A 25,030-nucleotide genomic window follows, 5' to 3' on the forward strand; every position below is an offset into this window, starting at 1 on the left:
CTGGATCAGATTAAAGATTCCTGAATTGAATCAGAAGGTCTCAGAACTCAAATAAACTAGGCCTTAGTACTTGTCTCAGCCTCCTCCTATAGAATATCCTCTGTTTATAGAGTGGAATTTCTCTTAATTATCAGAATGTAAAAGAGGCATCAAAGTTTAAACAGATTGATAAATTTGACCCCTTAAATATTTAAAGTCAGCTAGAATAATACATTTGTCCATGGGCCGGGGCCCTGGGCAAGTATAAAACCCTCGAGCCCAATACGAGCCCAAACTTTTTTATTGGATGGTTCCATCAGTACCGTCCAATATGGTGACTCATCTGTCGCTGCTGGTATGGACGGTCGTGATGGATGGTGAGTTTTGGCCACGAGACTTTTCTCTCTCTCTCTTCTTTACCCTTACGGGCTACGGCAGAATCTACTTGTAGAATCCAATCCAGAGGTGGCAAAATGGTAAATCCACTGAAGCTATATATTGTCCAAGAAAGACGACATATAATATGGAGCCTCGCGAGTACCTCTGACTCCTCCCCGTCAAACACCCGTTAGAACGAAGTTTATTTTAGTTTATTTTTCTTGATTCGCTTCTTCCCCACTTCCCTCCCGTGTCCGATTCAAGGTAAGTCGATGGTGAGCCCTTCTTTCTTTCTTTTACTCGATTTGATTTCTTTTTCCCCTTTTTCTTGATTTGTTATCTTGTTCTCGAAGCCTTCCGCGAGCTCGTCATGGCGCAGTCTCGAGATGCGAGCAACAACGGCGCCGATCAGGTAGTCTCCATGAACTTTCCATGAAATCGTTGGATTTTCCTTTTCGTTTGGCATCGATAGTTGTTGGGAATGGTTTGGCCGGGTTCTATTATCGAGTTTTTGGATAGTATGTAATGCTCTTGATTTGCTCTGCAATCGAAGCATTTATTGGGTGGCATCTTGTGTTCTTGATCTGATTTGAACGCGAGGCATCTCTAGCTTTTAGGTTCCCGTATGGCACGCTATGTTCTTGATCTTTTTTTATTTGAGGCATCTTTTTTAGTGGAGAAAACGGTTTTCATGTGGATACTTTCCGAGTTCCGACCCTTGCAATTGCGATACCAAAACTTTTGTTATGTGCATCGCGTAGTAAATAATTTAGCAAGTTTGGTTTAGGAAATTGGAATCATGGGCTTATTTCCAAGTTGAGAATTTTTATCAAAGTTTGGATTCTAGAAACCTCGACTCTGCTGATTGGCACCGCAGCATTTCAATAGAAATAAGCCATTTCTAATTTTTTTGTGTGTTTCAACAACCTTTAAAAAAAAAACAGTCTGCAAAAGCCTCTCGGGTAAATTTTACTCTTACTTACCTTTTATTTGCTATATGTTTGTGTACTTTCTTACTTGCTATTTTCTAGGTTTTGATAGAAGAAAATGGGTACACAAGAATATTAACACTCAATAGGCCTCGGCAATTGAATGCTCTCTCTTTTCCAATGGTATGTCTTGTCTATTCAGCCTATTCTATTATAGAATTTCTGCTAACTAGTTAAGTGATTGAGACATGAAAAAGATATTCAAAATCATGTTATCTTTTACAAATTATGAGGGGCATCCGTAGTTTATACACTCTTTTAAGGTAAGAATCATTTACTGATTTGATAATTATAATTACTGCAGATTATGCAACTTCTGAAGCATTTTACAGCTTATGAAGATGATCCAAAAGTCAAGTTATTGATAATGAAGGTACTACGAAGTGTTTATGATCGTGAAGCTATTAGCTTGTACCTTTGTTAGTTTCATGGTTTAATTGTCTAGTTGGTTTCAGGGGAAAGGAAGAGCATTTTGTGCTGGAGGTGATGTTGCAGCAGTTGCCCGTTCTATAACTGAAGGTACTTTCGTTACCACTGTTAGTCTGTGATAGTAGCCAATTAAATTTGCGGTCATTCTAACTGGTGGACATCAATTGTGATGATGGCCACTGGATCAGAATAAATAGTTTCAAATTTGTTGATTCCTTGTACATCTAGACTATGCGACCTTGTTCTTCTGAAATGTTGTAAGTACCTTGCATAGGCAAGAACAGATTTTGACTTGATTTTAACTGTGCGACTAAGCTGAATCTTTGTGTTCTGTTGAATTATGTAAGATGCTTCACTTGCTAAAGAAACTTCAAATTTTTATTAGTATTTTTGTGAACCAGATCATTGGACTCTGGGAGCTAAGTTTTTCTGGAATGAGTTTATTCTAAATTATATAATCGCGACTTATGGGAAACCTCAGGTGACTGATGTCATTTAAACTCATCTTTTGGTGAGCTTGTTTGTATTATTTCTACTGAGCTTTAAGAATTGTTTTATTTAACAAAGCTTTCTTGAAGGTTTCCATCCTTAATGGAATTGTCATGGGGGGTGGGGTTGGTGTCTCCATACATGGAAGATTTCGTGTTGTCACAGAAAACACGGTATGCGTCTTCATGTGTAATATTAAATAAATTTTGAGATTGATTGATGCTTTTACAATAGAAGGCTGTAGTTACTTGTGTATGTACTTTTGAGAACCTCACATTAATTACTGTCCTGCAGGTTTTTGCAATGCCTGAAACAGCACTGGGATTGTTTCCAGATATAGGTGCTTCTTATTTTCTATCAAGACTTCCTGGGTTCTTTGGTAATACTCTCACCTTGATATTATAATCATAGTCATTTTTCCTATTTGTATGTTCATATTTTATTATATCACATCCCGCTAATGTCTTTTCTTCTACCAGGGGAATATGTTGGCTTGACAGGTGTAAGGTTGGATGGGGCTGAAATGCTTTCATGTGGCCTTGCTACTCACTTTGTCCATTCCACGGTATGGTTACTCAGAAAAGCCAAATTTCCAAATATATGTGATTTTTTAAAGTGCATCTTGTGACATTTAGGTCCTCTTTTTGCCTCATTTGGATCTTTTTTCGTAGAACTCATTTACATTTACAATACGACATGTTGTTGCTTCATTATGTTATCTGATACATTTAAGCATGATAGTGTCTTTCATCTAATTTTTGCTTTGTAGTTAACAGAAATTACCTTCGCTGGAAGAATTACTAACCAAGGTGGATACTTCTGATCCTTTTGCTATAAGTGGGATCATTGGCAAATTTTCTCAGCATGTGCCAGTGAAAGAAAGTAGTGCTTATAATAGGTGAGCTCTATTATTTATTTATTAAAATAAATTGTAATGTGCGTATACATGAGTTAGACAACAGAGTTGACATAAATCTTTAGTAAAAGGTATAAAATTCTCTAGTCACATGTTCACCTTTAAAGAAGTCCTTGTCCCAAGTTGGAAAATTGTTAAATCTTTTCGCAAAAAATTGCCTAAGGCTTTCTGCTTTATAGGTTGGATATAGTTGACAAATGCTTCTCCAAAAGAACAGTTGAAGAAATTCTATTTGCTCTTGTAAGTTTAACGTCATCTTTTCTGGTTCAGGTATTTCAGTTTATTAGTGAAGTTTCTGCCCCTCTTTTTCTTAGTTTATTCTTTGACTGTTTTGAAGGAACAAGAGGCTATACATTGCAAGGATGAATGGATTATGGTTGCAATTCAGTCATTAAAAAAGGCTTCTCCTATCAGCCTTAAAATTTCTCTTAGATCGGTAAGAATTTTACATTTTACATACGGCTGCAAATTTTAGAAGATTATTGCATCACTACCTTTCGAGCAAAAGTTATTTGTCTGTTAATATTCTTCTAGCATCTGATAATAAATGCATATTATGAAAATGTATAACTTTCTCTGCGAGTATATATCTTCCTTCCTTCTAGGAAGTTCAGGCCATCTGCAAGTACAGATGTAGCTATAACCAAGTTCTGGCACTCTTCACTACTTGAATTCGTTTTTGTTTTGCCTCCGATCAAAAGTTAACAATTAAATATTGCTAGTTAACTAAAATAACTGATCTTTTTTATACGAAATGTCTATTATCATGTTTGAACCACTTCACGTCACGAGTACAGATCAGAGAAGGAAGGTTGCAGAGTGTTGGCCAATGTTTGGTTCGAGAGTATAGAATGTGTTGCAATGTTTTGCGTGGAGTTCTCAGCAAGGATTTCTTCGAGGTAATAATAAGATTTTACTTCCTACATTTTCTTTTCCTCTCTTCTATTTCTGAAGGTTGTTACACATTGGCAGGGTTGCAGGGCTATATTGGTGGATAAGGATAGAAACCCAAAGGTTAACTTCTTTAACTTATTGTTACCCAAAAAAAGAAAAATTAAAAAGAGAGATCTAATTTATGCGTTTATTATGATTATTGCAGTGGGATCCCTCTAAACTGGAATTAATAGATGACAAAATGGTCGATAAGTATTTCGCGAAGGTTGATTATGCAGAGTGGGAAGATCTAAAGTTACCTCCTGCAGGACGTAGGTTGGGCATTAATAATTCAAAGCTTTAAAGGATATTATCAGTGGCACTCCTGGTTGTTGTGGCCTCCTGCAAATTCAACGACTCGTACTAGACAAGGCCATCATTGAATAAGAAGAGAATATTACCAATAAAGTGTTGACCAGTTTGCTAATTAGATTATTGCTGCTATTTAAACAAATTTTAATACTCTTAATGATAAACAAAGACGAGATAACATGGGCTGGAATATTTTTTTCCATGTTGGTTTTCAGGGATGTCTTTATTGTTCAAAGTAACTAAAATCATGGGCTTGAACTGGTTTCACGAAATAATTGGATGGAGTTAGTTGTATTGGTAGGTATTGAATGGTTGAACTGGTGGTTTGAGTTCAAAAGCACCGCTGCTTGGTGCACATTCATCATGCATATAATGAGTCATTTCCTTGTTGTGTTACAGGATATTAAAAATAACGGCTCTGAACATTCGTGAAACACTTACTCATTTCGTTGGTGGTATAATTTACAAAGTAGATCTCTCTAAATGGTAGAGCGCCTGCAGCTCTTGTGAATTCACACCTAGTAAGATCTTTTGGCGTTTGTGCTTGGTACTCTCAGGGTACCAATTTCTTCAATACTTAAAGACTATAAGCTGCTAATCTCTATCTACTCACGAAAGTTATTGAAAAAGAAAATGAAAGTTCTGATTGGGTTACAGCACATACGGCATCGTTCATATATGTCTAAACAACACCTGCTTCTACCCAAAATAGGAGACAAGACAGACAGGTGAATACAGATAATTATCATAACAAGGTGGATTATCCTGCTATTGACAAGAACAAGAACTCAAACTATATTGGTGCCCGATAGTGTCTCCTGATTCTTCCTTCGAGGTCGGAACACTGAACAAAGCCAATACCAGAATCCGTTCCCCCCAGTTTGCATAGAGCTGGTTTCTCTTGCTGCAACTAAATCAGCCATGTACTGAACAACAGCCTATTGCACAAAAAGTTGTATCAAGAGAAGGAATAGCCTCAATATGAAAAAGAGAAAAGAAATCCAATTTTCCCATACCTGAGCTCCCAATTTGACCACTTGTCTTGGTGGTACTTCCAATGGTGTCTCATCAGCATGAAGTACACGAAGTTTCGATAGAAATCTAAAAGATTCTGGCAACATTCTTATCTGATTATTGCTTATGTCCAGCTCCTCTAGCATCTCAAGGTTTCCAATTGATCTCGGTAGGGCTGTCAAGTCAGCAAAATTCCTCCCAACATTCAACTTCACAAGATTAGTGGCAAGGCAAAGGCTCTCAGGGATCGATTCAAGCTCATTGAAGCTAACATCAATTTCTTTCAATTTTGAAAGTGAGGCCATCGAAGTAGGCAGCCCTTTGATTCTGTTGTAGTGCAATGTAAGAACTTCTAAGGATTCTAACTTCCCAATCGCTTCAGGCAGTGCCTTTAGCTGATTAAAGTCTAGCCTTAGCTCCACTAGAGCAGTACATGATCCAATAGTATAAGGTAGTTCCTCAAGTTCATTTGTCTCGACATTCAATCTTCTCAACTTTGTTAGATTTCCTAATGACTCTGGGAGTACGGACAACTGATTCGAACTCAAGTCAAGGCTGGCTAGATTTATAAGCTTTCCAAATGAAGCTGGCAAGGATGTCAGATGATTTGCGTGCAAGTCGAGATCGACTAGATTGGATAACTCTCCAAATGACTCGGGTAGGTTTATCAACTGGTTTGAGTGGATGTCTAGTTTTGTCAAGGACCTGAGGCTACCAACGGTTGAGGGAAGTGCCATGATTCTGTTTTCAGATAGGTTAAGTTCAGTTATATCTTGTAACTTGTCGACCGACACCGGAAGCCATTCTATTTGATCCATCAGCTTCCCCTGAAGGTCAAGAACTCCAACTCCTTTCTTGGCTGAACTCTCAATCAAACTTGCTACTTGGATGAGACTCAACTTTTCTGTGTCAGACAAAAGATACAACTTTTCTGTGTCAGACTAGACAATAAAACTACTAATGGCCACTATGATACAATTATCAGACAAAAGACAAAAGAAGACAATTTGTTGAGATTCTCCCCAGACTCCACCCTCCTCAAAAGAATAATTATTCATTGTCAGCAAAAATTACTGACTAAACCTTATTGAGCAGCAGATTACTATATTCAAAGAAAGGCGAAAAAACATAATAACAGTTTTCTACGTCATCCATGAAGCACTGGTAATCCTTCTGATAATGCATACGAGGAAAGAGATCTCCACTGTTATTCTAAAAGTTTGGAAACTACTAAAGAATTAAATTCTCTCATCAAGAGGAAGGTATACATATTTTAAAGTATATATTTGGACAGGGTAATCTTTCTTTGATTATTTGTCGCAAATGTGGAACATAACTAGATCTCTCGCATGCCTTTAAATGGTTCGACTTACTGACAAGAACATATTTTTTTAGTGGATAAAGAAGAGTAGGAAGCACTGCAACTTGGGAAAAGGAGATGGATCATGATCAAATTAACAATTCAAATCCATAGTCACAAATAATCAAATTAAAAATGAAAAACAAGTCTCGATCCATATAACAGGAAGCCAGTTTGCAATCATGAGAACCAAATTGAAAACCATCACAATCTAAGCACTAGAGATAGCAACCCAATACGTACACACTCATGAGACAAACAGAAAGCATCTTAAAGGAAGCAAAATTACCTGCAGGAATGTTGGATTTCAAGGAGGAGACATCTTCTTCTCCTTTCTCCTTCTGCTTCTTCTCATCCTTCTCCAATTTGACCAATATCTTCTCAACCCCACCATCCATAACCCCAAATCCACCCTTCCTCTCCTCGTCCCCGCGACCCTCATCAAAAGACACCAACTTGGAGGCTCTCTGAATCAATTCATCAAACACATGGAACCTCTTGTCCAACTCCAGGACATACATGGCCTCCTTCCTCTGCTCCTGGGTTTGGAGCAGGACCAAGTTCCTCTTAACCTCCTGTAACACGAAGAAGAGCTCCTCGGGCACTTCTGGCGGCTTCTCCATACGACCCACTTCCTCGATTCTCGCCTCCTCTTCGGTGTTCACTGTTTTGAGTACGGCCATGGCTGCCTTCACTTCTTCTATGGACGGCCTCGGTGGGAGCGATCTGTATACCCTCATGAGCTCCTCCACTACATCCATCACGGCTGGGGGTGTCGGCGGAGGTGAGATCGCCATTAATACCAACTCTAGAGATAAGAAAGAGAGAATTCGCAAGGGCTTTCGGCCTTTGGGTGAGGTGATGGGGGTGGACTTTATATGCCTGAAATGGTAACGGAGGGTTCTTTTTGCAAAATTTAACCAAGATGCAAATGTGGGGCCTACTCTATTATCCGTAATTACTGTTTTAGTTTATCCGGATTAGCGCGCCGTTGCTGACGTATTCTATTCGTAAATTTACGGTGGTGATATTATATAGCATAAACAAGTGACTTCTTCTAAATTTATTTATAAGAATATATAACTTTTAATCCACCTGGATACTATGTAAAATAATTTAAACACCTATATAAAAATCGCTGTCTCAAGTAGCTATTTTATCTAATAATAAATTATATTAACTTTGAGTGCTTTTGAGTATGCCTACAGCAGCAAAGAATAAATATATATAAATCAATCCTTTACATAACTAACATCTATTTTAATACGAGCACTTACTCAAGTATAATAATTAAATGAATGGTCAAAAACTCTAATAAGAGCGCCAAAATAAAGATTTTTTTAGATAAATAAATAAAATCGCATAGGAACAAAATAGACTCGCATTTTCAACTCAGTATATTCAAACTTACTAAAATATAACGAAAAGATAAGAATATATATATATATATATATATATATATAATTTGATGATTGGGAAACAAGCCATTAGTTGACCAACCATAACCACAATTTCTCATTTGGATCCAATTTCCCGTTATGGCTGCTGATCAAAAGAAAAGAAAATTTTAAATTTAGAAGAAATTATGGTGAGCAATTTAGACCCGGCAAGTTAAATTATGGTATTTATCGTGAAAGATGTAATTAGCCGTAAATTTAAATTCAAATTACACTTGAATGTTTTTGATCATTTTCATTTAAATTAATCATACTAGATATAGGAAGTTACAAGCTGAATTAATTGCAGTGGAACTTCCTGTTTAAGTTTACAAGCAAGCAAGCTACATGGTGAAAGCTGAAAGTTTCAACCGTTTCATTGGATGCCACATCATCTCAGCTGCAGGAAAATCCTGCAACCAGGCTTCCAAAAAGATTGAGCTTCACAGTGGGGGCAAATTGCTGCTTTAATAGATTATTACCTGAAAGAGAAATCAAAGAGACAAACAGACTGGCAATCATGTTCATGTTCTGGACTGGAGCCTGGACAGCTCACATCATCTTTGGATTCCAGGGTTTTCCAGAGGAATTCAGAATGTGGGCCCTTCTGGAAGTTACTAGAGAGCAGAGATCCATGCTTAGATTTCTTTTATTTATCTTATTCATTTCCCTGTTGCCCAGTTTCTTTCAGACCCTGTTTACATACAACAAAGATTAAAAAAAAAAGAAGCAAAGAGACAGAGAGCTTTGCATAATGTGAACAAATAATGGCATAATATCATCTTTCATAGGCACTGTTTGGCAAAGGTAATGGTCCCAGGAGAAAAGGAAAGAAAAAAAAAAAAAAAGAAATCATCCACAGGACTCTTGTTGATGCTGCAAGAAATGATCCTAGTTATTTAAAGAGTCAACTTTGTCAAGTGGAGAAGCATGATCCTATGGGCCTCATGCATGTCCTTCCCTTCACTCCTTCAGAGCCAGATACAGAATGCTTGAAATGGATCCACAGATTTACTCCCTAAACATAGTCCAAACTTCAAAGTCAACTGTATAGAGGAATAATGAGAAGACGCTCACTGGAGTAGAAAATATATCACAATCTGGAGATAAGAAATCATGTGATTATGTCACTGGCAATCCATTTTATACCTATCAGTAAATTATATTAAGATTTTAGACTTTCCATCCATGTGTACGATGCTTTTTATTTTCGAGAAACTTTTTGGTTAGTCATAATAAAAAAAAAAGAGTTTTATATATATAATAATAATAATAAGTGGAATCGACTAAATATATACCGAGACAAGAAGCCAATGTAGACTGTGCCATTCAAAAATGAGTAAAAAAGTGACTAGCTTTGACAAAAATGTATGAGGCGTCCAAGAATAAAGTATGTTTTAGATAAAATATCAGATAGATCTATAAAAGACCAACGAAGTAAATATACTTATTTGCACTAACTGTTTTTGTTAATTCTATGTTTACTAAACGCCATTTCATTCTCTATGTTAACTTCTTCTATTCTTGTCTTCTCATATCTATTTACAACAAGCAAAGTGGAGCATGAATAGGAGCATTGGACAATTTAGTCCTGAGTAATCTAACATGAATAAATAAGCTATCATCACAATTATAAACTTGTCTGTGAGCTTTTAGACAGCAAGCACTGCTTACGAAACCCGTATGCAGGGTTACAAAAACGTAACCTAGCTTACAAGCCTGTAATGCCATATACGGGCTTACAAGCCCACAATGGTACGTGCGGGCTTACAAGCCCACATCGCCCAGATCGATTCACACATACAATGTGGCGATGATCAAAGATGTCAAAAGGTCAGAGGTGGATAGTAATTTGCAAACTTTAAAATCCAAGAATTTGGTATTAAAGAACTTGTGCAACTCAAGAAACACCTGTGCAGAGAAAAAAAGACAAAATTGACTTTGAATAAGCAATGTACGGTAATAACACAAGAAAAACCTGTGCAGAGAAAAAAAGACAAAATTGACTTTGAATAGGAAGTGTACGGTAATAACTTGGACTTTGGACCTTTTCTTCCTCAAAAATTCAAACGCTCTATCTTTCAATGTGAAAGTATACTTACACTTCGTACTTTAACGTGGTACGTTCAACTGGAGCGTTTTTTCCTGGTTCAAGGTGATCACTTCAAGGAAATCCAGAGTTAGTGAGAGACTGCAAATGAAATTATTATGGAAGTCAGGAAAATAAGTAATAACAATCCTTGGCCCTTTAAGCGAGATAATTTAATCTACAGGATAAAAAATCACAGAAGGCTTCTCCTAAAGAAATTATTATAGAGGTCAGAGGTGGAATAGTAATTTGTAAACTTTAAAAACCAAGCATTTGGTATTAAGGAACTTGTGCAACTTAAGAAAAACCTGAATAGAGAAAAACAAAATGACTTTGAATAAGCAATGTATGATAGAAAAAAAAAAAAAAAACTGTGGACTTTGGGCCTTCTGCATCCTCAAAAATTCAAAAGCTCTATCATTCACCTAGTATTAGATAAAGTAGTCCTATCAACAGACGCACACTCTTGATAAGATCTCCCTTGTAAAAGTCAAGAAAGTGTACCCACAATGTGGTATTTTCAACTGGAAAGTTTTTCATGGTTCAAGGTGATTACTTCACGGAAATCCATAGTTATAGAGCGACTGCAAATGATAGTGTAGCCCTTCATATTTGAGAACAAGTAAGCATGTAAGGTCTTAGCTGTGTAAATTACATCACAGAAGACTTTTCTTACAGAAATTCGATATATAAGTCAGTATAAAACAAAGACCTTAATGGGACTAACACCCAATTTTCTAAAAAAGTAATGTAAACAGAAATCAATAGGACATTCATCACTAGTGTTTACATAAGTCAGCAACCAACAAAAGCATCACTTCCAACCTCGCAATGTAAGGGAAATGGCAGAACCATCTAACCGCGGGAGCTGTGCTGCTTGGCTTTATAATCAGATCACACAAATGCCTTCCTCTGCATGTGAAAATCATAACTGCTCTATGGTCAATGCCTTACTGCCAATCACAAGGTGAATAAGAAAAAGGTGGGTGTGTTGTTAAGAGTTAAACTCATAAAAGCTTGTGAAGCAGTTAGCCTTAGTACTCTCCAACATCCTACTTGGAGTGCGAAAGGCAATACTAAGCTGACTTCAGTGAAATTAAGTCCTCTCATTCCCATATACTTCGGACTCAGATTACTAACCAAGCACAAAACTGAGTTGGCGACAGTATAGTTAAGAACAAACTGAGTTACAGAATAGTTCCTATCCGAAAGAATAACAGAATAAAGAGCAAATATTGTTTGAACTATTGATAGTAATCAGTGCACTATATATTGATTGAACTATTGATATCACTGTTCTTTTAACCCAACACCCGCCCCAACCCAAACCCAGGCAAAATCCTACCGTTCCCATGGCTATGCCTCAAAGAAAAATGGAATGCAGTGCGCTAGACAAAGCCATGTCGAAAATGCCAATTGTCAAAGATTTATCATTTCGATGCCTACGAGAACTAGAAAATCGAAACAAAATTACTGATGTTGGTCTTTTTGGATCTCCATTTGATTGATTGTGCAAAACCAGAAAAGCATGTGAGGCAATGTAGCCAGATAACAGAAAAATTGGTAATCCTACATAATGGAATTTGATGGCCTAAATTGAATTCATGGAACCTTTATCAGGAACAAAGAATACGAATAGTTCGTATGTTTAATTTTTTGGAGAATATTGTCAGCATAATCAAATTTTAGTTCTATAAAGGGAAATATGTAAAGCCCATCTACTCCCAGGAACTCTTACTTTATCTCAGTTTAGCCTATAGCAAAGTGATTTTGTTGTTTAATGTCATGTCTCTATTATAAGTGGGATATATGTTAATGGGGCATCTGTTTTCTCTCTTAAAATGTGAGCACAATTTAAAAGAGTAAATGATATGACAATAATATGGAAAAATGTGATGCCCCTTCTAGAATCTCAATTAAGAAATACCTTGTAACAAAGATGTAATATTTCTTACCTGTTGTACATGTCACCATCTGTATATGCATCTCCTATTTTTTTATATAAATACATTAAATATGCTTTGAGCTTTTCAAACCAATATGCGCTAATACAGTCTTCAGAACCAAGCATATTGTCAGTCTTTTTGCTCATGTTAATGGCAGGAGGCCATGATTCTGGCGAAGGCGAGGACAAGTGGAACACACTTATGGCTCATCAATTAGAGAAAATCAGCAAGCTTCCAGTTTCCTTGTGGGAAAGCGCATGGAAAATGGCAAAAGAAGATCGAAGACGAGTTGTTCATGCTCTAAAGGTTGGTTTGGCCTTGACATTAGTTTCTTTCTTCTATGTCCTGGAACCATTATTCAATGGAATAGGGGAAAATGCGACGTGGGCTGTCATCACTGTGGTTGTGGTGCTTGAATTCACAGCAGGTGAGTCTTAATTTCTTGACAAACTTTAGATTGATGCAGCTTATGATAAAAAAAGATTGTTTGTCAAAGATGTGATTTTCTGTGCTGATACAAATTCTATCAGGTGCAACTCTGTGCAAAGGGCTCAATAGAGGATTTGGAACATTATGTGCAGGATCTCTGGCATTTCTGATTGAATTTGTGGCAGAAGGGTCAAGCAGAGTATTTCATGCATTCTTCATAGGAACTTCAGTATTCATAATAGGTATATCCATATTTGTAATCTATCATCTTCTATCTTTTTGTTCATGGAGTTAGTCTTGCATCTTTCAGAGAAAGATGTTGTTATCACTTATTTCAATTTCAAGATTCTTTTTGCCCTTTGTTTCAATTTTTCACAGGATTTGCTGCAACATATTTGAGATTCTTCCCATACATCAAGAAGAATTATGATTATGGAGTAATGATTTTCTTACTCACCTTCAATCTGATAACGGTATCTAGCTTTCGTCAACAAAATGTTCTGCCATTAGCCCGAGACCGTCTCTCTACTATTGCCATAGGCTGTGGAATATGCCTTTGCATGAGCCTCTTGATTTTGCCAATTTGGTCAGGTGAAGATCTCCACAATTCTACGGTCAGCAAACTCGAAGCATTAGCAAGATCTGTTGAAGGTGAGATATCCGGTTAATAGCAATAATAATATAAGTATAAAACTACAAATGTCCAATCAAAATTTACCAATCAAGACTTGCAGTTTGCGTGAATGAGTATTTCGAAGACAAAAACAAGAACGAAAAAGCCACTGATGGGAAGACATCCAAAGATCTAATATACGAGGGTTACAAAGCGGTCTTGGAATCAAAATCCAAAGATGAGACACTAGTGAGTTATTATTCGGCTGGATTTGTTGGATTTCTGAATATTATCTAATATGATATGTATCTTCCATTCTTACCTATAACAATAATGATGCCAATAGTTATGGCCATGGTCAGGCACATTTTGCAAGCTGGGAACCCAGACACATGAGACACTGCAACAAGTATCCTTGGCAACAATATGTGAAGCTCGGTGCTATTCTTAGACATTTTGGGTATACCGCTGTAGCCCTTCATGGTTGTTTGGAATCTGAAATCCAGGTGGCAGCAGTGTCTTATTGCCTATTTCACATTACTATTTGCATCAGTCTCATAAGCATCACCATCTTTGACCGATAATCATATTCAATGCACTATCAGTCTCTAAACTGAATGCTGCAGACAATGCAAAAAGAAAATGACACATCTTGCATGCTTCTATGTTCTCAAACTAAAGATACACCTAAGTTGGTTTGCTGATTATTTTTTCCTTTCATTTTCTGGTTGGTTCTATGTTTGAAGACCCCATTATCAGTAAGGTCGCTATTTCGAGACCCATGCATTCAGGTTGCTGGAGAATTGTCCAAGGTTCTAGCGGAGCTTGCCAATAGCATGAGGAACCACCAACGCTGCTCCCGTGAAGTGCTGTCTGATCACCTTCACGAAGCCCTCAAAAATCTAAATATGGCTATCAAGTCACAGCCAAGACTGTTTCTATCCAAAAATGTTCGTGCAACCACCAATGTGCATATGGAGTGGAGACCTGACATGTATACATCTTCAGGAATTACTCTGCCTTCAGTTAAGACCGATATCTCGTCATTGTTAGAAAGGCGGAACGAAAGAATAGCAGAGCTAAGAGAATCAAATGAGAGGAAACTGTTGAGGCCAACACTAAGTAAGATGGTCACCACAAGCCTAGAATTCTCAGAGGCACTCCCATTTGCAGCATTTGCCTCATTGATGGTGGAGATGGTAGCGAGATTAGAGTTGGTTATTGAGGAAGTAGAAGTACTGGGAAGGGCTGCAAATTTTAAGGAATCCATTGTGCAAGATGGCATTGCTAATAAGGCAAGCTCCAAGGATGAGAAGTCAAACTTTAATGTTGAAGATTTACAGGATCATGTGATTTCCCACGAAGCAGTATAATTGGACAAGCCCTGAGTTTCACATAGTACTACCAAAGCTATGAATTGTCAAGAAAGGCAGGAAAGTAATAATTTTTTTTCATCTCCCTGCCAGTTTTTTCCTAAATAAGCATGGAATTGTACAATCATGGAAACAATTTTTATTTTCGTGATAGCTAGTTCAATTCCAAAACTTGTCTTGACAATTAAGATAAACAATTTGTATTAATCAATTTCCTTCAATATTATTGCCTATAACTCCTAAATACAATGATCAGTACTTATTCTCCTTTGTCATCTACATATATGATGTAATATATACTACAAAATAACAAGTATACATTTCAGATCCTGAAACATACCAAGCATACAGGACTTCTCCCTTGTTGATGTCTACCAGACTCAGATAATAGCTAGCTATTGTACTACTCTGATTTACTGTTATAGTTATAGTTTCTCCAAGGGGAACGTAATGATTAGATATATTCCTTTTGTCCTTCACTTCATGGGTAGGAGAAATGGTAAACAAAAGTATAGTCACTACATATGAAATGTGAGAGGTCCAATTTATACTTGGATAAAACATGCAGCTGGTAAATTATAGTTTCAAACATTGAGTTTCCCTAGCCATGAAAGATAATAGTTTCCCTTAAACCAGAAAAAACAAACTAAGATCAATGGTGCATGCATTGCCAAGTATGGTCAACATAGATGACAAGTTCCAGGATATGTGCGCAGGGTATATAAGCAATTATAATATGAGAAATGGACTAAAATCTTACTTGTCTGGCTGGTTTCACTTGGCACTTTGGCAGGAAAGCCTTCAAAAGCTGCCTTTTGAAAGTCAAACCTCTTCCTGACAATTCATTCTGATACTTCCCTGTCTGAAGCACAACAACTACAATGGTATTAAGGAGTGGATTCCAGCATTTTAGCTGGAAGAAAATCTAATGTATAACGGCCAAGCCTTCCAGTCCGATAAAGGTTTAATAACTTTGAAGCAATTACTCTATATCCATTCTCGCTTGCTTCAGACACCCTAAAGGCCTCTTGCAAGGCCCTTAGCTGAGATTCTATCAGCAATTCCATTTCAGTTTCCTCTCCCAAAACCCCTTTGAATGAAGATATTGTCTTGAAAAGCGTCCGGCGAACATCCTTCACAACGAAATCCTGCATAGTAACAGAAGCAAGTTCTTGTGGTTGCTGCTGGCCAATAAGCAGAAACTAGTAAAAGGCATTTTTTCTAATCCTGAGGATACCTACTCTCTGAGTATAAAAGAAGAAAAAAATAAATGACTAACTTTTAGTCACCTGCTTCTATCAGAGAAAAATAGATATCATCAAGAGAACTTTTGGACACCTAATATTAATCAGTATATTTCTCATATACTTTGCAATGGTTCTGTCAATGTTTGATCTTTCTGAGACATTCTGTCGTTATCAATTAAATATAACTCACCTGGGTATGATCTGAAGAATATTGTCTTCTCTTTCTCTTGTTGGTGTCAGTATCCACATTAAAGTTCTCCCACTGTTTGTATTCCTCAGTTGAGTTGAAAACAGCTAGAAAGTACTGGGCAAGCTCATACTGACATAATAATGAGTCCTTGATAGCTCCTGTAGTAACAAGAGAAGCAGAAAGCATCACTAAAATTGCAAAGCAAAGCAAAGCAGAAACAGTTTCTATTCAGGTTAGTACTGACTTGTCAATGCTAGCTTGGATCCAGAGTCATCACCGACAACTTTAGGAGATAATATACCTGGCGTATCCAAAACATATATGTTGGGATGGCTAGCAATCTGAAAAGCAACAAACGAAACATCTATAAAAAGAAAAAAGAATTCTTATATGAGTAGTCCAAATAGTCAACTTGACTAGAAAAATTGTTGTGACTACATAAAGTTTTGCTCCTGTCTCCACTCAAATGCATTATCTATTAAAACGTCCAATCTAGCAATATTTATTTCATTTGGTGTATAATCATCTGAATCTTATGTAGGTTACTGATGACGTCCGTTTTCATGAACATGATTGCATTTATTAATGTCTTTAACAGAGCTACAGAATACTGATATTGTATTACTGAATCTAATTTAGTGGTTAAATATTTATTTTATGGATATGAAGATTACAATATAATTTATAGAAAATCATATAAAATCTACATAATATAATGTTAATTGTTGCAACAAAAGAGATAACCCACCATCCTCTAATAACTTATGCTTTTACACATTCACAAATGGTATTAAAGTAGGAGGTCTTTAAAATAAGGGTTAATTATATTTATACCTTCTAAACTATGCTCGGTTTTCATAGGCACCTTCTAAACTTTTTTTGTTACAATATTCGTCTTAAACATTAAATTTACTTCAATCTCACATTTAGATTGGGCAACTTAACTTATGTGGCAGTCATGTCATAGTATATATAACTCAGATACCCTTATTTGGAGGAAAGACATCTCTTTTTCATTTAATGTACTAAAATACCCTTCCACTTTTCACCTCCCCTACAATTTCTTCTAGCCAAATGCACTTAGTTCTTTCCCTCCTATTTCTTCATCTCATGATCTCCATTCCATTATCTCCATTCTCTCCCTCCCTCCTAAGATCTCCATTGTCTCCCTCTCTTCTTTCCCTCCCTTTTGTTAGAGTCACCACCGCTACTAAATTCTTCCTACACTCCCCCAACTAATTAAAGCCCAAAGTTTTTCGTGGTCAAAACGTGGAGGATTTGTGAGTCAAAGGCTATTGGGATCTTAAAAATCAAAGCTTGGAAGGAAGAGCATTGCTAAGAAGGAGAATAAAAGCTTTGAATAGTTGCAAGATTTGGAAAGTTTGAGAAAGGGAGGAAGCTCTAAGGGAAGGTGGGTTCATAAAAAACTATTAAATTAGTTGACGGTAACTATGTAATTTCACTACTTTAATTTATCTTATTTTAGAAATTGATGACATGGAATATTTACAAAGGGTACTCTAGTCATTAGGCATATCTTGTCACTGTCATTTATCATTTCACTTAGATCTAATGTTTAAGGAGGATATTATAAATTTATAACAAAAAAAAGTTTAGGGGTGCCCATGAAAATGAGTTATAATTCAAGAGGTGTAAGTATAATTAACGCTTAAAATAAGTTATGCTAAATCTATTTGTTGCTTAGCTATAGACCAATAGCTAGCCACTACAATGAGAAGTTTATTTTCTGATTAAAACTTTTAATTTCCAAAACAAATTAATAAACTAGGGGAAATTATATTTTATCCCCTTATGGTTACACCTAAATTTATTTCACTCCTCATAATTTTATTTGTATTATTTCACCCCCTTGTGGTCTATATCAAAGTACAACTGTTACTTTCTTCATCATATTTAATCAAATCACATGTCAAATTTGAATAAACTCATTAGATACAAAAATATAGATGATCAGATAAGCTTTTCATTATATCTAAAATAATATTAATTAGATTTCAGATAACAAAGATAATACAAATATATTAAACAGATGTGTGTTTCTATAATCCAATCGGTATTATCTTAGGTGCCTTGGAAAGCTTATCAATTTCTTTACAACTTTGTCTTTTATGAGTATCTTCAAATTTAATGTGTAGTTTAGTAAAATACGATGAGAAAAATAACAATTTCAGTTTGAACATAACTATAATGAGTAAAGTAATAAAAATGAAGCTATAGAATGGGTCAATGAATTTAGACCTGGGGGGGGGGGGGGGGGGGGTAAAATGTAATTTCCTTAATAAATTAACTAATCAACAATGAACCTAAACGTTGTAAATGAGAAAAGGACAATATCTATCAATTTCAATACTTCATTTGACTGTCTGTATTTTCAAGGATTGCAACAGCTTAAGTAGATAATGGTGGTAGGCAGAACTGGACATGTGGAAGGCACTTACCTTATAACTGCTTATATCTTTTGTTTCCCCAGGATATAGACTCACTACTGCATGCTTGAGCTTTCCCTTTTCTTAAAATTGGAATAACATAGTGAGACTGAGATACCTACCCATCAAATAATTAAAAAAAAAGGCCAGCAATTTTGTTAGCCCAAACTAAAAGCCAATAGATATACCTGCTGCACCAATCCTGCCAATTTGGTGCATAGAATTGACAATAGCTGATTTGCCAACATTCGGAATCCCAACTAAGAGTACTGTTGCCGTATAACTACTCTCACCGAACTTTAGTTCCTTGATCCTAGCCCGTATAATGCTCAATAGCTGAAATTTTTTTCCAATATCAAACTCACACTAGGGAATAAAGTTTTCTCTGGTCTTCTATAAGGAAACATTTATAAAGTAGCATTGCCAATATAAATTTACATATGACTAATGGGGTACATTTACTAAAAGACAAAATCTGATGTAATTAGGAGGAAAAAAAACTACCTCCTTGATATTCTCTCTGTTGTGGGCATTGACTCCATGACAAATACAGTTCTGCTTCCCAATGTGCTTCACCCATTTCTGCAATTTGAGAAGCAATAAGTTTCAGATAATGAAATCTTAAGCACTGTCAGGAATATTCCCAAGAAGTCGAATGGACTCAATTATATTGGTAGAAATAATTAATGTCTAACCAAAGCTAATAATAGGAAGAGACGAACATATATATATACATATCGAGAGAGAGAGAGAGAGAGAGAGAGAGAGAGAGAGAGAGAGAGAGAGAGAGAGAGAGAGAGAGAGAGAGTTAAACCAGCAAATCCCAAGGTGAAACCCTGGTTAGAGAAGTATCTTTGTATACCTAATTCAAAACGGGTAAATTTATGCCGCATAATTGCACAAACCTCGGTCCAAGAGCGATCTGCTAGGTCCACCTTGTTCAGCACAATCAAATGCTTGTTGGAACCCGACCACCGTCCCAAAGACTCGAAAGTAGACGTAACGGGGATCTGCAAATGAATGAGATCAAGATTCAACAATTTCCCAATCTACATACCAAGAAACCATCTTTATTTGGACTCCAAAACAGATCTTGGAAACCCTAACAAAAGGGCCGAGCACAGAATTCCAAGAGAAGCTGTAGGAGGAATGGGACGGGAAGGCGGAAAGAGGTCAGTACCCGGGCGTCGCGGATCTCGAGGACGAGATCAACGAGGGGAAGACGATCACGGATGGCACAATCCGCGGCTGCCATATGGGACCCGTACCATCCGCCGCCAGCGCCCTTTGAGCCCAGCTCCCGGACGGCAGCGCCCAACCGCCGGGAGAAATAAGTAGCCGTTGCCATCGATGGAAGCTAGAGAGAGAGAGGAAGATCAAGAGCTTGAGGAGGGGGAGAAAGGAGAAATAGAATTCAAGACATGGCGGCAACGGTCGACCGCACAAATAGAGAAACCCTGGTTTTAATCAGAGGGCTTAACCCCTCTCTCTCTCTCTCTCTCTCTCTCTCTCTCCCCCACAGACATAGATAAATAAATAAATAAATAAATATTAATATTTATGAGACTATAGCTCTAAAATTAGAAGGGCTGTGCTCTATCCCTCATTTTATGTTTCCATTGTAAATTATTTTTATTTCACTATTTAATTATCGTATAAAAATTTTAATCACTCCATATTTTATTGAATAAAAAATGATAAACTATAATTTATAAAATATAGAGTATTTTAAAAGAACTTTTTTTCTTATTAAGTAAGACTAGGTATAAGAAAAGATTTATGACTATTATTTAAGCTCTTTGTGTTCATCATTCTCTTTCTCCCTATCATTTTTAAAAGACAAAAAGCCTTATAAAAATTGCATTGCAATTTTTAAAGTCTCGATCATCTTATAATTTTTATTTTTTATTTTATACATGTCATTTTCATATGAACTCTGATCTCATTATTTTATCACTGTAAATTATATTTAATTATATACAACTTCGTCCTTAATAAGAAAGAGTTTCTCTTCAAATATTTTATATTTTGTGTATAAATGACAAGCATATCTTATTATTTATATATACCTTATTAAATAAAAGATAAAGTTGTCAGAAATGCTTCAAATAAATACACTATCATCAGATTTTTAATGGTCAGATACCATATATATGAGTTATGGTATGTAATATGATCTTATTACTCTCTTTATAATCTCTACTGTTGTCATTAGAGAAAACTTAACTTATGATTTTTTAAGATATTTTAAAATATTGGGGTCGGACGATAAATATTTATATGGTAGGATGTGAATAAAAATAAAAGTAAACAGTAGGATTTTTTGATAAATTTTTCTATGTTATATTTTTTATATGTGCGTGTGTAGTGTATATATAGGTTAGCTCTAATTAGAATCTATTAGAGAACTTTAGTGAAAAATATATGGTGCACTTCACTAGTGCAAATTCCCTCTCTTTTTCTCTTTATCCTCTGATTCTTCTAGGAACGGCGGTGCAACGGTTCTTTTTCAGGATGTGAATAATAGCTTATATTCCTCATTTTTTACCTTCTTTTTGTAATTTTTTCGCAAGACTTCAGTAAGGCACTTCTTATATACTTCTCTTCCTTTTGTTGTATACTTTTCTCACTTTATGGAATAGAATGTTTGAAAACATTGGTATAACTAAAAAGCTAGAAGAATTGTTTTTGAGAATAATGAATCAATACAGCAGGACTTACAACAATTGTAGGAAATTTCATTAATCTCAACATCATCAAGCATAATAACATGACTTGCCATGATCAGACAATCCAATACACACTTTTACATGAGAGAGATATAGCATTACAACACTAAGAAGTTTCTACAAACCAATACCAGACAAACCTTGACATATAGGCTTCCAAAAGACAGAATTTTAAAAGGGGTTGTCCTGGAGCTCCTTATTCTAGATATATTAAGGCAGGTAGTAATGTTTCATCCCCCAAGAGCAAATACTAAAAGATGATTGCCTCAGAGGTCATGCACTTATTTTAGGTATGATAACATTGGACATCTATACTGATATACTCAAACAGTCTCTAACTATGTTAGAGCAATGGATCACATCAGAATACCATACTGTCTTCCAGGAACCACAAATTTGCTTCCTCTCCTTCACTTGCTTGCCTACAAATCATCGGAGTTGCCACTGGATTCCAAGTCTCAGCACCTGCAGTTTGTTAAAAAAAGAATCATAGACCTAATTGCTTTAATCGACAGATTTAGCCGATTCATGTATAACTTGCGTAATGCAGAACTTAAGTATTACCACTTGAAAAAGTAGTTGGATATTTCAGGGTATCCCATTCAATGCTGTGATCTGAGAGGTCCTCAATGCTGCTATACATGTCCAAGCAATGTGTAGGACTTGGGAAAGATGACAAGTATTCGTTACCATGGAAGTCATTAATAAGATAAGTATCCACTGTCAAATTGATGGAGGATGACTGAGAAGGATTTAAGGGTGAGAGTAATTCTGCTGAATTAGGTAGCTCATGTGTATCTAGCGACTCATATATGACTTCATTCAGTGCAGGACGCTGCAAATAAAATTGTGAAATGTGTTAAATGCAATAAATATCTTGGAGATTTTGCTGCATATATTCTTTCTGGTAATTCTTTTAATATCAAGCCCGTAATATTAATGTTGTGTCCTACTAAATGCAATATACCTTTGGAGTATGCAGAACATCATGTTGTCCCCAGCAGCCTCCTTGAACAAAATCTATTGAAGCAGGTTGTAGCTCTATTTCTTGACCAAGTTCTTGGGGAAAATTGGTGGGTGTTGAGACATTGCTTCTACTGAATTGATCTGTCACAAGAGATGAATCATTTTCCGGGCTACTGAAATGTCTTTTGGAGTTGGAGTCACTTAAGGTGGAAGAAAGATTTATTTTAGCTCTGGATTCAGCTTGGAGATCACCAATTTTTTGCACATGTTCGTTTCTCTTGACTATACGGCATAAAGCGAAAGCTCCCTAGAAAAATCATAGTTGCAAGCAGAGAATTAGCCAATTACAAGACTATATATGCTATTGAAATCTCTGATTAGAGACACTCGCTGGGATTGTAAATTTAAAGAATGTAAATACCAGGAAATTAGAGGATCCTTGAGAAAGATCTTCACAAAGACGGTACTCATGCATGACCCAGTCAGTTCTTTCTCCACCAGGAGCTCTTCCCCGATAGAAAACTAGTGTTTTCCTGAGCCCATAAACAGAAGACTCGCACACAATTTTGCGGTCCTTTCCAGTGGCTTTCCAGTAGCCTGTTCCAGTGGCTCTATTTGTACGTGAACCGTTAGGATATTTACGATCTCGTGGGCAAAAGAAGAACCATTCCAGATCTCTTCTTGGCAAGAATGATTTGTCTGAAATCCAAAATGAGAAAGTTAGGACCATCACATCCTATTGCAAACTGAACAGGCAAAAGAAAGAATAGTTGGTCAAGCAAAGAGATGTAACTAAAACAAATTAGCTTGTTTATTTCGTCCTTCTGCAAATGTGCTTCAAGTTAATCAAATTAACACAAGAATATAGTCAAAGCTCTACTTTCCTAGTATAGTGTTCCATCATGATGTTGCTTTCAGAGGAATATGGAAAGCAGATCTACAACCGACCTCTTCAGAAAAAGGCTACATCCTACATGTTCACAAAACATATTCCCCTAGACTCTTAAGGAATTTTATGTATGTAATTTCTAGAAGGATGGAGGTCAGTGATACAGCATGACCAAGAAAAAGAATAATAACCCTTCTCTATTACTTTAAATGTTTGCTTCAGCTTCTAGACTGGTCTTATAAAGAAAGTGAGTATTTTAGTTGTATTATTAGACTCAGCTATGCAAGAAAGCACACATCGCAGGACCACATCAATACTAAAAGGAAAGAATTTGATCATTTCATTCAGCTGACCTGAACTACTTAGGCTTCAACTCTTGAGGAACCTACTGCAATTATTAACTGATGATATGACCTAAACTACGTCGATGGAACTACTGTTCGGCTTTCAGGCACAACATTCTACAGAATGCATAAGTTGCTAATAGAAACTAGGCTCATGATAATAACATACATCATCTTGAAGAAATTCGGAGCATTCAAAATTCATGGGCAACTAAAATTGAGATAGAAAAGCTAAATATCACCATGACATTTCTACAAACACAGGAAGATCACAGTACCTGGTAACTCCCACGGCTCGAACTTATACAAATCAATCACTGGAATGACTTCAAGCTCAATCTTAAGCCCGTCCACTTTCCTTTTCAAGTAGTATCCCACCAACTCATCATCAGTTGGATGGAATCGGAAACCAGGCGGCAGAGTCATTGCAGCCATATTTATCACTTTCAAGCAATTTTCAAATCTTTGGGCGACCCAAAAAAAAAAAAAAAAACTAACTAACTATTTGAAACACCAAGAATCTAAGAAACCCAAATTAGAAGTGAAAGATACAATTATTGTTTTAACGACATAGTAGAGCTAAAATCATGAAAGTTGCACTTATGTTCCCAGACTGTACCTATTGAAGATTTGGAATATCCAAAAATAGAAACTTTTCTCGACTCGAAGCTTCTCCAAAATCGAGCAATATTTCCAGAGGATGCAATCCTTAGAAATCAGAATCATTTCTTCTCAAGACACACTCAAAAGTTCGGAGCAAACAACTGGCTTGAAATCAAATTATTTCTCCTAGTCAAAACGAATAAAAGTGCTACAAAGGACTGAAACAAGGGTCAAATCCAAGATCTAAAACCAACCCAGCTCGCGAAAAACCTCAGAAATTTCAAAAACGTGGAGATTTTTGAGACTTTGAATGAGAAAACAGCTTCAAAATCCTAGCTTTAGATGAAGTTTGGAGATGCTATGGAGCCAAGGTGTTAAAGCAAAGTGTATGAGGTAATATTTATAGAAGGAAAGGTGGACGCTCGAAGTAATCGAGAGGTCGGTTGGATCGGATGAAGCGATCCGAAGCATCCACAGGAAGGGTTGCGGTCACTCAAAGCCTTAAAGCCATCGATAACCGTTCACACTTGAAGCCAGTTTCCCGCCAATTAATTTATTACCGTTATTAGCAGTAGTCTTTGTTCGTCGACATCAAGGCCCAATCTTCTCATATTTCCTTTTCCCATCCCCGCAGAGTGCGAGAAAAGCTTCGGCTCTCTAAGCCGCTCGTTGCTGGAGAAACCCCCCACCTCCCACCTACCTGAAATAAAAAGATTTTCAAATTTATTTTTGAATTCAAATTTCGGTTAGATGGTTACAGGCAATCATATTTATCACTTGAACACAAAACAGAATTAGTACACGATAGAATAATCGGTTGTTACTCAGAATAAAGTATGAGCTAGTTGTATTTTCTTGGCAGTAATCAATTGTGCCATAAGAATATCAATTATTTTTGGGCTTGTTGGCAGCCCTACCTTTAGTGCAGAC

General features: G+C 36.4%; 5 protein-coding genes across 37 annotated transcripts; 2 read left to right on the plus strand and 3 right to left on the minus strand.

Moving 5' to 3' along the window:
• The first annotated feature begins 488 nt into the window (after positions 1-488).
• On the plus strand, positions 489-4,615 carry LOC140766852 (3-hydroxyisobutyryl-CoA hydrolase 1-like). Of its 2 annotated transcripts, none has more exons than XM_073106512.1 (15): positions 489-621; positions 711-769; positions 1,389-1,469; positions 1,651-1,719; positions 1,802-1,865; positions 2,177-2,256; positions 2,354-2,437; positions 2,559-2,643; positions 2,744-2,829; positions 3,041-3,162; positions 3,360-3,420; positions 3,518-3,616; positions 3,978-4,079; positions 4,153-4,194; positions 4,280-4,615. In XM_073106512.1, exons 2-15 carry the CDS (start codon positions 728-730, stop codon positions 4,415-4,417), a joined length of 1,155 nt encoding a protein of 384 aa, XP_072962613.1. In that variant the 5' UTR covers positions 489-621; positions 711-727; the 3' UTR covers positions 4,418-4,615. The 2 variants fall into 2 exon arrangements, with proteins under 2 accessions (XP_072962613.1, XP_072962614.1); XM_073106513.1 differs by having other exon boundaries at positions 538-621; positions 1,399-1,469.
• Positions 4,616-4,855: 240 nt separating this feature from the next.
• On the minus strand, positions 4,856-7,662 carry LOC140766851 (plant intracellular Ras-group-related LRR protein 5-like). Its single transcript, XM_073106511.1, has 3 exons — positions 7,089-7,662; positions 5,442-6,343; positions 4,856-5,363 (listed from the first exon to the last, which is right to left on the minus strand). The coding sequence occupies exons 1-3, from the start codon at positions 7,594-7,596 to the stop codon at positions 5,214-5,216; spliced, it is 1,560 nt and encodes a 519-aa protein (XP_072962612.1). The 5' UTR covers positions 7,597-7,662; the 3' UTR covers positions 4,856-5,213.
• Positions 7,663-8,483: 821 nt separating this feature from the next.
• Positions 8,484-20,047, minus strand: LOC140766605 (DAR GTPase 2, mitochondrial). Of its 32 annotated transcripts, none has more exons than XM_073106048.1 (14): positions 19,750-20,047; positions 19,475-19,579; positions 19,074-19,151; positions 18,758-18,905; positions 18,582-18,652; positions 16,367-16,463; positions 16,123-16,280; positions 15,672-15,833; positions 15,446-15,547; positions 13,635-13,839; positions 13,157-13,341; positions 11,150-11,236; positions 10,338-10,426; positions 8,488-8,929 (listed from the first exon to the last, which is right to left on the minus strand). In XM_073106048.1, the coding sequence occupies exons 1-11, from the start codon at positions 19,915-19,917 to the stop codon at positions 13,187-13,189; spliced, it is 1,449 nt and encodes a 482-aa protein (XP_072962149.1). In that variant the 5' UTR covers positions 19,918-20,047; the 3' UTR covers positions 8,488-8,929; positions 10,338-10,426; positions 11,150-11,236; positions 13,157-13,186. The 32 variants fall into 32 exon arrangements, with proteins under 32 accessions (XP_072962146.1, XP_072962149.1, XP_072962153.1 ...); XM_073106050.1 differs by lacking the exon at positions 8,488-8,929 and adding an exon at positions 8,946-9,253; XM_073106049.1 differs by lacking the exon at positions 8,488-8,929 and adding an exon at positions 8,946-9,281.
• On the plus strand, positions 14,041-14,801 carry LOC140766610 (aluminum-activated malate transporter 12-like; the record flags this gene model as incomplete). Its single annotated transcript, XM_073106072.1, has 1 exon — positions 14,041-14,801. A coding segment is annotated over one exon (645 nt), but the record flags the coding sequence as incomplete, so codon positions are not given.
• A 1,298-nt stretch (positions 20,048-21,345) lies between the features above and the next one.
• On the minus strand, positions 21,346-24,716 carry LOC140766609 (NAC domain-containing protein 86-like). Its single transcript, XM_073106071.1, has 5 exons — positions 23,776-24,716; positions 22,686-22,963; positions 22,266-22,571; positions 21,863-22,133; positions 21,346-21,763 (listed from the first exon to the last, which is right to left on the minus strand). Exons 1-5 carry the CDS (start codon positions 23,930-23,932, stop codon positions 21,660-21,662), a joined length of 1,116 nt encoding a protein of 371 aa, XP_072962172.1. The 5' UTR covers positions 23,933-24,716; the 3' UTR covers positions 21,346-21,659.
• Between the last annotated feature and the right edge of the window lie 314 nt (positions 24,717-25,030).

This window comes from Typha angustifolia, chromosome 9 (genome assembly GCF_048772165.1).
Source record: "Typha angustifolia cultivar Huaian chromosome 9, ASM4877216v1, whole genome shotgun sequence".
Taxonomy (NCBI): Eukaryota; Viridiplantae; Streptophyta; class Magnoliopsida; order Poales; family Typhaceae; genus Typha; species Typha angustifolia.